Raw genomic sequence first — 15,089 nt, 5'->3', positions numbered from 1 at the left:
AAATATTTAAGATGAATTTTAATTAATTGATAAAGTTAAATTTTTTACCCTTATAACACAATTAAAATTAATCTTAAATTGTTATTTCCCACTAAAAAAATTGTTGGCATCCAGCTATTAAGCTCAGTTTTCAATGGAGTCGGTTGTTCCTGTCTTTTAAATTAATAATGAATTAAAAGCAATATTATAAGAGAAACTGTTTTTTTTTTGTATATCTCAATTGAAATAAATATCTTTAGGTCTTTATATCATTTTTGTGTGTAGTTCTAGAATATACTTATACAGAAAAAATAAAAAATACAAGTAATTATATATAATATATTACATATAATGTTAACTTTTAATAATTTAAACAATATGATTAATTGAGTAATGTGTAGACAGAATATCTGTAGAGGCATAACATTGAGAAAAATGAGGGTATAAGTTATTAGTCAAATTGAAGCATTATGGGCACTGAGGAATTAAAGTACCAATTGCAAAGGCTATACCTACATAATAAATATATATTAACAACCACCACCACCATGTCGGTACCGACACTGTGTCTCTGTCTAGCAGGGGACCTTAAGAAACACTACTGTCACATATATATGTCAATACGAGGATACATAGATATATAAATTTAATCTTAATATGTTCATTTATAAATATTTTTATAATATTGACTAAATAAAAATTATTTTAACAAAACCCTTTACATTAATTACTATAAAAATTAATAATTCTAATTATAACTAAACGATAATAATTTAGGATTTGAATTTTGAAATTTTACTATTTGTTTTTGTGCTTATATTTTGTTCAACAAAACCTACATATATACACAACAGCAAGTCGGTACCGACTGTCTTGACCCGCCCGTGTCCACATGTATATAGAATTTATTAATTTAATTATAAAATTATCTTATGTTATTTTTATAATTATATATAATTTTATATGTGTAACTATGAATTTAAAATTTAATATTTATTTCAATTTAAAAATATATTATATGTTGTAATAAAATAATATAACAAAGTATTTTTAATTTTATTTTATATATAAAATATATAAAATTAATTTATTTGATAATTTTTTAATATATTTTATATTCTATAAAAAAATTATTAAGTGACATATATATATATATATATAATATTTGAACAATTTTATTATAGATAAATTTTATTAATTTAATTATTAAATTATATGTGATAATATCTATAAAAAAATTTATATTATTGAGACATTTATAAATATATGACCGAAGAGAAGTAGATCTTTGTTTTTTTTTTAGAAATTATTATATAAGTATATTTTTTAATTTTTTAAGTTTATTATTTGTTTATTTATTTACACTTAATTTTTTAGTTTATTGTAAATATAAGTAAAAAGACTTAAAGATGTTTTCTTGGAGAAAAAAATTAAATTTAAACTAGAATTTTAGATTCTACAAGTGATGTTTACTTAAGCATTTCAAATTTAATAAATATGCTTAGTATGAATCCAATACACTTAAACGAGCATAATTGTATTTGTTGTTGGCATACATAGACTACACTGCTAAAGAAGAATTCTCAATATGACTAGGCTACAATGAGCATGGTCATGTTAAAGTCATGCATGACCACCCTGTTCCTCACTAACACATTTATATTTCATCTAAGCTTTACTTAATTTAAAGCTTAACACATTTGTATTTTATTTAAATTTAGAGATTTTTCTTTCTAGTTCCCTTTTAGATAGGATTATAAATTATTTTTTGACTTGATTTGATTTGTTTTCACAATTTGTTTAGTATTGTATATTAATTAATATAAGTAAGTGAATACATAGCTTAGAATTTTTTTTCCAATCATATGATGTAATTGAATTTTAACCATTTCTTTTAATAAATGCATATCTCTTCTCTGCCATTTGTATTTATCTCATTACTTTCATTCAATTATTACAACTAATTATTCTTGAGATAAAGAAGTAATTATATCATTATTTAGTTAACAAACTCATAAGATAAATTGAATATAGAATTTTGGATGATGAATTAGAACTCTATGTTTCTAATTAATTATTCAATTAACAAATGTGTTAGATCACTATATTTTTTTAGTTAATTTTATTTTACATTATTTTGTTAAGGGTATTATATAAGAAAAAATATTCCTATTATTGTATAATTATTAGGTAATATTAGAATTAGAATGAATGATTAACAATTGACCAAATCATAATTTATAAGAAAATTAAAGAAAAAATAAAGAATTTACAAGTGAAATTAAAGTCTTAAGCCCATTCATAATTGCTTTCTATCACACTATTTAGAAATGAGTTACCTGTAAGTCAAAATTAATCTTCAAATTAAATGCTTTACAAGTTATAGTTACCATGTGATTCCTAATAATTTGAACACAAAAAATACAAAGACATTACTACATATTAGTTAGCATCTATGCATTAAATATACTTAATAGCTAAGCAACAATGTTGATTTCTTAGCATCTAAAGAAAAATTTAAAAATAAATATTGATAATATTAAATACAAAAACTTAATCCTCACACTTTAGAACAAAAAATTTAATTTCTTAAATCAATCCATACCATGAGTTAGTATCTAAAATCCTTAAACAACAAGTGCACAATCACAAAAGTCAACTACAAGAATAACCAAAATAAGTTAAGTTGTGCGTGACTCAAAATCAACTAGATACTTAATATCACATAATACTTATGAAATACTACAATATAAAAAAATATTTTGTGAACATACTTTTAATGCATAATTTTCTATCTTCAAGAAATTTATAATTTCAGAAACTTTGAAGACATATATATAAAATATTAAGAGGTATTTTTTATTTTCAACAATATTCCTCACCATAATAAAGTTTTATTTGCCATGAGCTACATATAGTTGGGCTTTATTTACTAAGAGTTTGCCCCCTAAAAGATAGGAATTCAATTTGGTCCCTAAAACAAGAAATTATTAAAAAAATTTAAGGGCATGATTTGTCATTTATTTTATTTTCTCTATTAAAATGTTAATTAAGTTTTATAAAGGTGGATAAAATGGGACATTAAATACAAGACTAAACTGTCATTTGGTCTTCGAGAGAATTTGCGTCTTGCATTTTATTCCCTTAAAAATTTAAAATGTCACGTTAGTCCTTAACTTTCATTTCCGTCGTGCATTTAAGTTCCTAAACCCAAACATCGTTAATAGACAGTAACAGAATACTAATATATCACGTTAATTGACACGTGTCATTGCTTACGTGGTAAAACGACGTTGATGTGTCATGTTAAGTGACATATGTCATTGAATACATGACAAAAACGATATCGTATATGGTATAATATATATTTTCGTTTCATTTTAGTTCTTAAAAATATAACTTGTCAAGCATTTTAGTACTTAAAATTGTTACCGACAGGCATTTTAGTCCCTAAGATTGTCACAGACAAACATTTTAGTCCCTAAAAGAGAGAAAAAGAAGAAGGGTGGTGGAAGTTCTATTGAAAAAAATTTTATGGAGGAGATGATAGAGAAGGTTTATGTGGAGCTGCATTTGTAAGATGTTTGGTGGCTTTGTAAGAAGAGAAAGGGAAGAAAAATTGGAGTTCTTACACTCGTCAAATGATAGAAAAGTCATGCTGAAACTTTTATTGTTGTCCTAACCCATTATAAATTGCTGCAGTATTATCAAAACCAGTCGTTGCTGTTCAGAATCCAACGACGCATCATTTTCAAGTTACATCCATGTAATAGATTACCCTCACATCAATAATAACTTCATTGCTTACAACTCAAGATTTTATGCTCAAGTGAAGCTCAAAACTAGTATGAATGCATGCATATATATACAAAGGAAAACTATAAAAAAGAAGAGTATGTAATCACATTTATACAAGAAGATGCTAAAGAGAATGTGAAGGAAAGATATGAAAATAAAAGCAAATTAATTAATATAAGCAAGTGAATACATAGCTTAGGATTTTTTCCAATCATATGATGTAATTGAATTTTAACCATTTCTTTTAATGAATGCATATCTCTTCTCTGCCATTTGTATTTATCTCATTACTGTCATTCAATTATTACAACTAATTAATCTTGAGATAAAGAAGTAATTATATCATTATTTAGTTAACAAACTCATAAGATAAATTAAATATAGAATTTTGGATGATGAATTAGAACTCTATGTTTCTAATTAATTATTCAATTAACAAATGTGTTAGATCACTATATTTTTTTTAGTTAATTTTATTTTACATTATTTTGTTAAGGGTACTGTATGAGAAAAAATATTCCTATTATTGTGAGTGCACAGAAACTTAATATTAAGTTTCTGAGTGTACAAAAAATATTCCTAAATATTGATAATATTAAGTATAGAAACTTAATACTCACACTTTAGAACAAAAAATTTAATTTCTTAAATTAATCCATACTATGAGTTAGTATCTGAAATCCTTAAACAACAAGTGCACAGTCACAAAAGTCAACTATGGTGAGAAAAGATTGAGCTCGTCGCCACTCTCTAATGATGGTTGAGGTTCGAAATGGGAGAAAGAGACAATCAAGTATGTGGAGGTTGGAGGTGAAAAGGAGAATTGGATTAGATTTTTTGGTAAAAAAAAATTAAAATCCTAAAATTTTGGTTCAAAATTCTCACTTCTCATATCCAAGCTTACCTGCGTACTCACCACCTCTTTTAAATGTTGTATTATTTTGGCAAAGAAAAAAAGTTACGTCTTATCCTACTTCATCCTCCTAATTTTTTTCTCCTTTTTTATCTCTAACAAAACTAAAAAAGAAAAATCATACGCTTCGGCAGGAGACTTAACATGGATGATGCAATTTAGGATATCAATTTTTCATTAAAAAATATTAACTTTTATCTTTAAAGTTGAGTTTAAATAATTAACAATAATATTTTATTCAAAAATTATATTTTACCATTTAAATTCAATATAAAAATCAAGGTTCGTAAAACCGATTCGTACCATAGCATGCAAACAAGAACAATAGGAAAGGTAAAAAAGGTAAAACTCCATTGAATGAAGTATACGATAATTAGATTAGATTCCAAATAGGGTTGAGCCATATACTTGGACACAAACACCATAGAGAGGACCAAAAACATCTAAAAGCAGCACGCACTAAGGAAATTTCCACTTGGAATGGGCTCCATCTCGAAAGCTTCAAAACGACAAAAGAACGAAGAAAATGGTATAAAAAAAAGGAAAGAGGTTAATCAAATACAGGAAGAAACCTTAAATAGAATCAAACAGAGAAAATTAAAATAACTTAGAATGTTTAGTGGTAGTAAAAGACTCAACTATTTCCCATGACCCATCAAACCAAATTATTATGAGACTAAACCAAATGGTAAACCAATCAATTGCATAAAACAAATTTACTTTACATCATAATTCTGAAAATAAATCTTCAATAGTTCTTCCATTAAATGAGACAACAATCATATGCTTTATAAGTCCAACGCTTATACATTGTTGACATATTTTAGTAGACTCCGAACGATTAAAGAATTTTGGCAATCATTAGGTTCTATCCATTGGCATATTAAACACCTAAAAGTTTGGACCGAAAATAATTCCGAATTAAACGATTAATTATCGCACACCATAGTCGGTAATATAAGCACAGATATATCAAATATTTACCACCACAATTATATTAGGTATCGATCCCTAAATCTTACTTTCAATATTATTATTTAACTAAATTCACAAATCAATTTTTGTCAAATATATTAATTTTTAATTTATTAAAATTATCTCGTTAATTTTTTTTAATATAGTATGTCAATTGTATGAATATACAGTAAAATATGTTAATTTTTGTCAATATGTCACTTAACGTGACATGTGTTATACTAACTTGGGTTCTTGGGTTTAAAACAAACGCCTTCACTTATAACTTTGAGGATTGTCCTCAAAACAACATTTTACTCAATGTTAATGGTGTTGGCCGGTGTAGTTTTTTTTCTTTTCTTTTTTTTTGTAATGTGAAAGAACTCACAAGTAAAAAAGGAGGTTGTGAAGAAGATAAGTGAGTAAATAGAGGAAGCAGTAAACAACAGATGATGCTAGAGTATGAAATTTTATCCTTCTATGAGCGACGAGGAAGCAGTAAATAATAGATGACGGTGACATATCACATGTATACAATAATAAGAACAGAGGTTGAATCAAAGAAGTAGATGTTTGTGTTAGGAGATTTTATTCATGCTTTTGGTTTTTCAAGCTAGTCCTTGAATCTATTTGGGAAAGGAAATGGCTTTTATGTAAATGCAATAGTTGGTTACCAAAATTTTGTGGCAGTTCATGATGGTTCCAAAGTAGGACTCAACTTCATTTCCTTCTTAACATCCCAAATATGACAACCTTATAAATTTTTCATCATTATTAATGATGGCAGTGAAAATGACACTAATTTGATGTTCGTCTTGGTAGCACCAAAGTTAGGTCTTACAGTATTGTTGAGAGACGACTCTTAGTATTAAGGATGAAGGTCTATTATTTAGGGTCAATTTAATATTACATATGTCACTTAATGTTTTAAAATCAATAAAAATTAACTATTTTTACACATCTATTAATACAAGAGACCTAACTATCTGACACACTATGATATGAAAAATTAACAATATAATTTTAAAAAATTAAAAACTTATATGCTTAACTCTTTTAACTATTTTCACACATCTATTAATTATTTATGAATATAAGAAACTTAACTACTTTACACATTTTTTAAAAAGTTAGAAATTTGTATGCCTAACTTTGTTTATCTTAAAAACCTATTTGTTAGTTTACTCTTTATTATCCACATGACATAACTAAAAAAAGTGACTAAAAGAAGCTATCACAGTACTCCAAATGACAACAAACAACACGGGACAAAAATATGCATCAAATAAAGTTAGTACAAACAAAATGATTGTTATCAATTATTCCTGTAAAAAGAGTAAGCATGAATTCTATTGTCCTCTTTCGTTCGTGTGCCTTATTTTCTTCTTTAATGGAAATGAAATAGCACTAGCAAATACAATTGGCCCCATACGCACAAATTCGATGAAGAAATGTAGCATCTAAAGTGCTTGTAAATAATCAAGAAAGCTCATTAACAGATGACGCAAGCAATACTTAATAGATGCCAAATAAAAAGTTAAATGGGACAAAATCATTATGAACGAATGAAAATTGCAAGCAATAACGATATTCTATAGCTTGTTAGTGCCATATATAAAAGCTCAAAATCACAACGATTGAGCACAGAACTGAGAGCGACCCAGAATTTAAAGCCCCGAGATTATTGTGCAAACAATTCAATGATCTCAAATACACACATTGATTATAAAATTACATATGATTGATTTAAAACTTAATCTGAATGCTACACATAAACATGTTACTTTATTAACAGTTAGATTGACAAAAAAAAATTAATTACGGTGATATGTATCGTATATTCTTCTGTATATTATTTTTCTTATTTTCGAATTTTAGAATCAATTCTATTATGGGAGTAAATCTATTGGGATTTGTTGTATTTTTTTTAGGTATTATGGGAGAGATTATAATTTATAGGAGATTGTTTAACTTGATTTTAGGAAATATGACATGGGCCTCTTGTGTGTGTGGATATATACCTCTTTCTTTATAAAGAGACGGGACAAATTTTCCTTAAATCTCTTTATTAACCAAAAAACTTGAAGTTGATAATTTTTTATTTAAAAATTAGCTCAAACTTAGTGAAGTCTGACAACCCAATTTTTTTTCCACCTCAATATTATAATGCGAAATGTGTATCATTTTTTTCCCCAATATATACCAAGAATATCTCCTAACCTACAAGTAGAAACTAATCCTTTAAAACTAAGAAGTAAATTTTATCTTTCTAAATAAAATCATTTTCATACATAAGCGATCAGGAATTGGACACTTGTTTGCATTTTTTAAAAACACCTGCGTTGTATCTATTTCCTGTGTAATATCCATAGCTTCTAGTGAGGGATCATTCGAAATGGATTCCATTAAATGGTCAAATAAGTTTCATATACAGATGATCCATTTACTTTGCAAAGTGTTGTAAACTTTTCGAGACAAAAACTGTGTGCAGTCTATAAACATTTATTTACCTTCCCCACTTTGATAATTCAATTGAGCAGTGAAGACCAGTGCCAAAAATTACTTACCATCAACAAACAACGAAAAGTAGATAAAAACCAAAGATATGAAAGGAACATGTCATACAACTTATTCCACATTGCCACTCTTCAAATATATATAGGATAATCCATGATCACTAACAATCTATTATCACAATCACTATCAAATTCTAAAAGAAAAAAAATAAAATTTTGGTTACTTAGCTAGTACCAAAAGGGACGGGCTAGCATTTGTGTAAAAGTTATTAAAAATATTTTATAAGGTTGTTATCGAGAAAATTATTAAGTCAAAATTAATAATTTTAAAATCAAACTAGTAATGTTACTGATTCAAAATGTAATGGTTCAATTGTGATTGTATCGTATTGGCACCAGTGATAATTAAATATTTGTTAATATTATATCTAAAAAGCTTATTTTAAGCAAACTTTTAAATTAATGTAAAAGAATCATATTGCATGTTTTATTAAATAAGAATAATAATAAATAGTTAAATGATAGCAATTCATGTAAAAGGATTCGTGTGGGCAATGGCAACTCCTCTCTGTAGTATTCAGATTGGTTGGAAGGAGGACTCCTCCGTGCGCAAGTATCTCGTGTCCGTATGAGTGATTCTCAACTTAAGATCATCGATATTTTGCAAAACCATAAACTGAATGTTGCTGCCCTTAGAACTCCTCTTTGTCAATATTAGAAGAAAATTGGAAGATGTATATATTCCGGCGGCCAGATACTCTTCACTTGCTAATTTGTAACCATAGTTTAAATGGGAAATATTGTTTCTTGAGGGAGTACTGGATTCTTACAACTATAAATCTAAACTGGGACCTTGGTCTTGGATTTGTAAGCTAAAAGTGTCAGAGAAAATAAAGTTCTTCTTATGGCTTATTTTTCATGATGCCCAACTGAATAATTATCTTAGGCATATGTGAAATTTATGCCAGCAACTGACTAATGATTTATGCTCATGGGATATTTCACAGAGATTGGGTCCTTCAAATTGTGCTAATTTTATAACTGGAGTTGATAGTAAAGATTGGATCTCTCTTTTTTTTTGGTCAACAGATTAGATCTTAAACAGGGCGAAAAACATTGGTGACCCTTTTCTTTTCTCCCTCTGGCATATTTTGCTTGATAGAAATAATCATCTTTTCTAACAAAATGTTATATTTACTCAAAAAGTGTTTCAAATATCCAACTAGTTCTTTGTGAAAATGCTTTTGCTGCAGCAGACTTGACAATTACTTGGATGAGTGGGAGATGGGTTAGTTGAAAGTTTCTTCAATTAAATTCTTCTCCATAAATGTTGATTGTAGTAGCCTTGATAAGTCGAGCCATGCAGGGTTTGGATGTCTCATTTGGAATGCTTCTGAGGATTGGATTATTGGTTTATGGGATATATTGGTGTGACTGATGATTATTTTTAAGCTTAAGTTTTAAAGAAAACATCTTATGTGTTCTTATAAAGCACCAAATGAGAGGTTCAATCCTATGTTGGTCTCCATTCTTATGATTTGCTCTCTTTTTTTTATGGTAGCCAGTTAAGATAAGGCCAGAAATTTCACTTCAGCAGCCCCCTCTTTTTTATCGATCAGAAGATTACTAGGATTTTTATCAAAAACCAAAAAGAATTCCAGAATTTACACCAACCTTCTGATCAAAAGAGAAATGCTACCTACAATGTCTCTAACACACTCTTCACTATTAGTTAAAATTTGTTGAAAACTACAAAATCATGTAAATCCTTCTATTAATCCCTCCTAAATTAATATTTTTTTTTTACTTTTTTAATTTTCAATAAATTTTAGCCAACAATGGAAAGTGTGTTAGAGAGTGTGTTCATAGCATTACTCTCATTTATAAATATCCACAATTTAGCTCACAAATTATTTTCTGTACAAAAGACCCTGTTAAGTTAGCACATGCAATGTAGACAATATTAAATCATTTCACTTATCAACTTACTGTTGCTGTGATGCCTACAAATTTCATAGGGAAGTACAGGAAAAACTTTTTGGACAAAAGCCTCTGAATCCATACTGTCAATAAATGTTATCTGGTTCCCATATGTTCAAACTGTCCATAATTTGCTACCTGCAGAAACTGAGATGACAGATGCTCATCCAGTACTTTATTTTCTATTATTACCCTCTATCAAACAGTTTGCACTTGAGACCACATTTTGTGATAAATTTTTATACTTATCAAGTTCACTAGGGTCCTTACAGTTTTTTCAGCATATCAGAAAATTGTTTGGCTCTCCGAAGTATAGATTTTCTTCGTGCGTGTTCTTCATCTCTGGCTTCACCATAAGTAGTACTTGGCAGGTTGGTAGAATGGGGAACAGAAGACATCAACTTGCAAAGTTTTTGAGCCATTTCAGTCATACCTTGTCTCTTTAACTCAGAATTCATTCTCTGGAAAGTGAGATACTGAGGAACTAAACCCCTACGTATCATGTCTTCAAAATCCACAAAAGCCTCTTCCAACCTATGCATTTTGCAAAGCAAATGAATTAACATGGTACTTGTCGCCAAGTCCATGTCATATCCATTATGCCTCATTTCCTTGCTAACTTGAACAGCCAAGTCCAACTTCTCCTCTTCACATAACATCTTCACCAGAAGATGGTAAGTTAGCCGATCTGGAGTATAACCAGATTCAATCATCTTGGTATATAGGTTCATCCCCTCATCAATTTTTCCACATCTTGAAAAGTACCTAAAAAAGTAGTTATAGGTGGTGGGACTTGGGAGGAAACCCCTGCTTATCATCATTTTAAGAATCTTACTAGCACCTACAAGATCTCCCGCCTTACAAAACCCTTTTATCAGAGCATTGTATGTTGAATCAGTAGGGCCTATTTCCAAAACATGAAAACGCTCCAACATACCTAAAGCCTCTTTAAATCTCCCAGCTTCTGCCAGTGCATCAATTATTGGGTTATAAACAATTACATTTGGTTCAATTCCTTCCCTGGTCATTTCACCAACCATTTCAAGTGCCTTTTCCACACGGCGCATCCTACAATATCCTTCCACCAGGGTACCATATGTCACAACACTTGGTCTCACACTCTCCTCCTTCATCGCTGTCCAAAGTCTCTCACCCTGCTTGAGTTTCCTTGATCGAAACCATCCATTTAACATAATATTATAAACTCGGATTGACGGAACCCAATCTAAATCCATCTCCTTTCTCCTATGGAAATACTCTGAAGCTTCCCTCACACACCCCTCTTTACAAAGTGAATCCATCAATATCTCAAATAAAGTTGTTTCTGATCCAGAATCCACAATGGACTTGTTATTTCTAGCAAACTCAAACGTTCTAATAGCAGGCTTGGGCATACCTGAAAAATTAAAAATTAAAATTTTTAAAAAGGTGCATTCTTCACCACATAAAGAAACAGATAAACAGAATAATTTTAGGTTGGATAAACCCACACACTTTTTGAGTTACGAAAATTTGTTAATGCAGTGGCAAATCTACACTTCTACTTGCAAGTTGCAGCATACCAAATCTAAAGCGATCAATTCGAAAAACTAATTTGCATGAACGTGCTGCCAAAACGCAAAGCCACAATATTTGTTATTTTGTAGGTTAAAAAAGGTCTAGTTAAACCTGTTTTTAACAAAACTATCTTCATAATTTATTATATTGTTACTTACCTATATTAGTAACATAATTACACTTCACAAGTTTACGTTTTAAATAAAATTTTCAAAATATAAATCATACTTTACACCAGTCAGTGAAACCAATTTTAGAAAACAAACTGAAGTAAAATCAAACCAAATACACACAATGCAATTGAAAATTCGCCAATGCATGATCACTTGCAACACACCAAATTCAAATTAAACAACTTCAAACCCTAAATTGCAAAATGTCTTCCATTACCTGCACGAGCATAGCGTCGAATCAAGATAGTAAAGGTACCAATGGAAACCAAGCCTTCTTCCTGGTTTCCATTGACGTGATCGTGAACGAGGGTCCAAGCAGAGTCAAAATCTCTCGATTTGCCAAGTACGTTGACCATAGAGTCAAAGAGTTTTGGGCTGGGCCTGAACCCGGTTCGCTTTTGAGCCCATAGGAACAACGAGTGCAGCAGCTTGGGGGACGAGTCGAAATGATCGAACACGGCGAGAAGGAGAGGTGAATCGGGTTCGATTCCGGACCGGTCCAGTTCGGAGTGGAGAACCGAACCGGGAGTGATGGAAGGGTCGGTGAAGAGAGTGGCAATGGCAGAGAAGTTCGGGTCCGAAGCAGCAGGGTCGGGTTTTGGATTCGGGTTTGGAGCGGGTTTTGGTTCCGGTTGGGTGATTGGGGGTAGTGAGGGCCAGTGGATGATTGGGTTTCCGGGTAGGGAAAGCCATGAATTCGACGAAGAAGAAGAGAAACGGTGTGGTGAGACCCGAATTGAAGGGATAGAGTTTGGTGTGAGCGTAAACGGCAATAAGCGAAGGGAGAAGAAAAGTGTGTGACTATGTTTGAGAGAGCGAGAGAGCATTGCGTTAGGAAGTTGGAACTCGGAACTTCGAAGCAGTGAGTGAAGTATTGAATGTGACGCAAGGAAAGAGATGCTTCCATACGACGAGTCGTTTTAATTTTAAGTAAATTTATTATTAATTTTAATTATGTTTAAAAGCGTAAAAATTTTATTAATTTTAAAATGAATAGGTTTGAAATATATAAAATAAAGAGAGATAAAAATATGTAGAAATATAATTAATACAATGACGAGGAATAATGAAAATATAATATTAAATAAATAATACAGTTTTTAAATAATGTGATAACTCTCGTTTAAATTGATTGAGAGAATGATTTTAGTTGAGTCTTGATATTTGAAATTAAAAAGAAAAACTCGTAAAATTAGTTTTAATGAATTATTTTATGTTACTGCTTAACTAAACTTTTTTTTATTTTTGTAAATAAAAAATTGACCATTTTTAAAATAAATATATTTTAAAGTATTTTTATTATTTTTTATTATAGATAGATTTATCAAAATATATACTATATGCTATTATTATTATTATTATTAGCCTAGTATAATAATATAATTTTAGTGGCTTTTCTATATTTTTTAATATACATAAATAACAATAAATATTAGAATTAAAACTCTTTTAACTTTTATTTTATTTTATGTGTATCAAATTCTTTCTAAACTCAAATTCATTTAAATTAAAATCTTCAATTTCTTGGATAATTTTAAGTCAAGCAAGCTATACTCAAAAAAATCATCAAACATCATTCAACAATTAAATTCTATTTTGAATATAAGTTATTCAACTGTTACTCTAATTCTAAATCAATACAAGTTTTTCAACCATGTATTTACATCTCAAATTCTCTCCTAGATGGACAATCCAAAAAAGAAAAGTAATCACACCAATTGAGAGAAGAGAGAAGAAATTAATTTATATAAAATTTAAATTACTTCATCCGTAACACAAGAATTTTAGTTACTAATTATAGAGATTTGAATTATTTTCTGTTATTCCATTTTTATTTAAGCAAATTAAAATTTACTTAAGCAAATCTTACAAAAAGACACAAAAGTAATGTAAAATTTATTTAAGCGATTATTTTCTTTTTATTCACTGTCAAATAATGGAGATATCAAATAAAAGGTAACGTAGAAACATAAGTAAATTTCCAAAACCCATTATAGTGAAATCCAACAAAAAAATTCTTCAACACAGGATTTCTTGAATGGGATTCATAGCTGATGATGGGGGTTCAAATACAGGTTACTTAAGGGTTGAACATCGTAGGTGTGTGATAGGGCAAAGCTTTTGATGCTTAAACCTTCTTCTTCCATTAAACATGACAACTCTTTTGTAATGGAAATGCAGTTTTGATTTTTAAGTTTGCATGTGACTATTTCTGTTTGTGATATTTATTTATTTTTTGTTCATCTTTTAGTACAAGATAATTCACTTAAACAAATAATTAAGTAAATATAAATTTTCATAAGTAAACTTTGTGTAATTTACTTAAACAAAAATAGAATTAGACATTTCTGTTTCTATTACAACAGAAGAGAATTTAGATCTAAATTATATATGTATGAAGAGAAGAAACTAAAAACAAAAAACCAAACTCTATAAAGCTTGATAGAATTTAATTCTTCAAAATCTGAAATTTGTACAAAACTATTTGAGAGAAAATACAATAGATTTAAAGAAATGTTTTGTACTAGAGAAAAAGGTTAGAAAAAGAGCCTCAATTACATTACTTAAATATGATTTATATTATAATTACGTTAACTCTTTAAAAATTTTGTGACTCAAGCCCTAGACATAAATTATGTGCAATATTTATCTGTGTTATACAAAACTTTAGTATCTACATAACTTACATAACAATAGATCCTCTTTTAACACTTTGAAATTGTGTTTATACATAAAATTTTATGTAACTCATGCAAAGTTTCACAATATAAAATTTTAACTTCTTGTTCACTTGTTGCTTTTCTAAGACTTTGCTAAAGTTTTTAATTATGAATTTTTTCACTTATTTGGTAAGGTAAAACTTTATTAACTAACAAAAACATAAGAATTAAAAGAAAATCAAGATTAAAATGTTTAAAAAAATTAGGCCAATTAAACTTTTTTTTACGTTTAAAGCATGTATAAAATTATTTTTGACAAAGAAAAAAACAAAGAATATCAAATTAACTTTGTGATGGACAGGACGCATACTTGCTTAGAAAATTTTTGGGTCGGCCTTAGTGGGCCTTTGCAAAAATCAGTGATATCATGAAAGCAATAATATATTTCACTGGAGTGCTTTGTGTAATACTCGTAAGGATATTTTATATTCTTCTTAGATTAACGGTTGTGATTTTTTTAATATATTAAATATGAGAGGATATTAATGTTTTTTTTTTA

The 15,089-nt window shown here is 28.8% G+C and overlaps 1 protein-coding gene across 1 annotated transcript; it reads right to left on the bottom strand.

The window, feature by feature from the left end:
* Nucleotides 1-10,165: 10,165 nt before the first annotated feature.
* LOC113847530 (pentatricopeptide repeat-containing protein At5g11310, mitochondrial-like) lies at nt 10,166-12,721 on the bottom strand. The gene is given in 3 exon segments (XM_027476698.1): nt 10,166-10,417; nt 10,419-11,536; nt 12,088-12,721. Coding segments are annotated over 3 exon segments (1,830 nt in total). The 5' UTR covers nt 12,698-12,721; the 3' UTR covers nt 10,166-10,315.
* Between the last annotated feature and the right edge of the window lie 2,368 nt (nt 12,722-15,089).

This window comes from Abrus precatorius, unplaced genomic scaffold, assembly GCF_003935025.1.
Source record: "Abrus precatorius isolate BTA unplaced genomic scaffold, Abrus_2018 Scaffold8, whole genome shotgun sequence".
NCBI classification, from domain to species: Eukaryota; Viridiplantae; Streptophyta; class Magnoliopsida; order Fabales; family Fabaceae; genus Abrus; species Abrus precatorius.
Note: the sequence above shows the minus strand (reverse complement) of the source record. Positions and strands in the feature narration are given on the sequence as shown.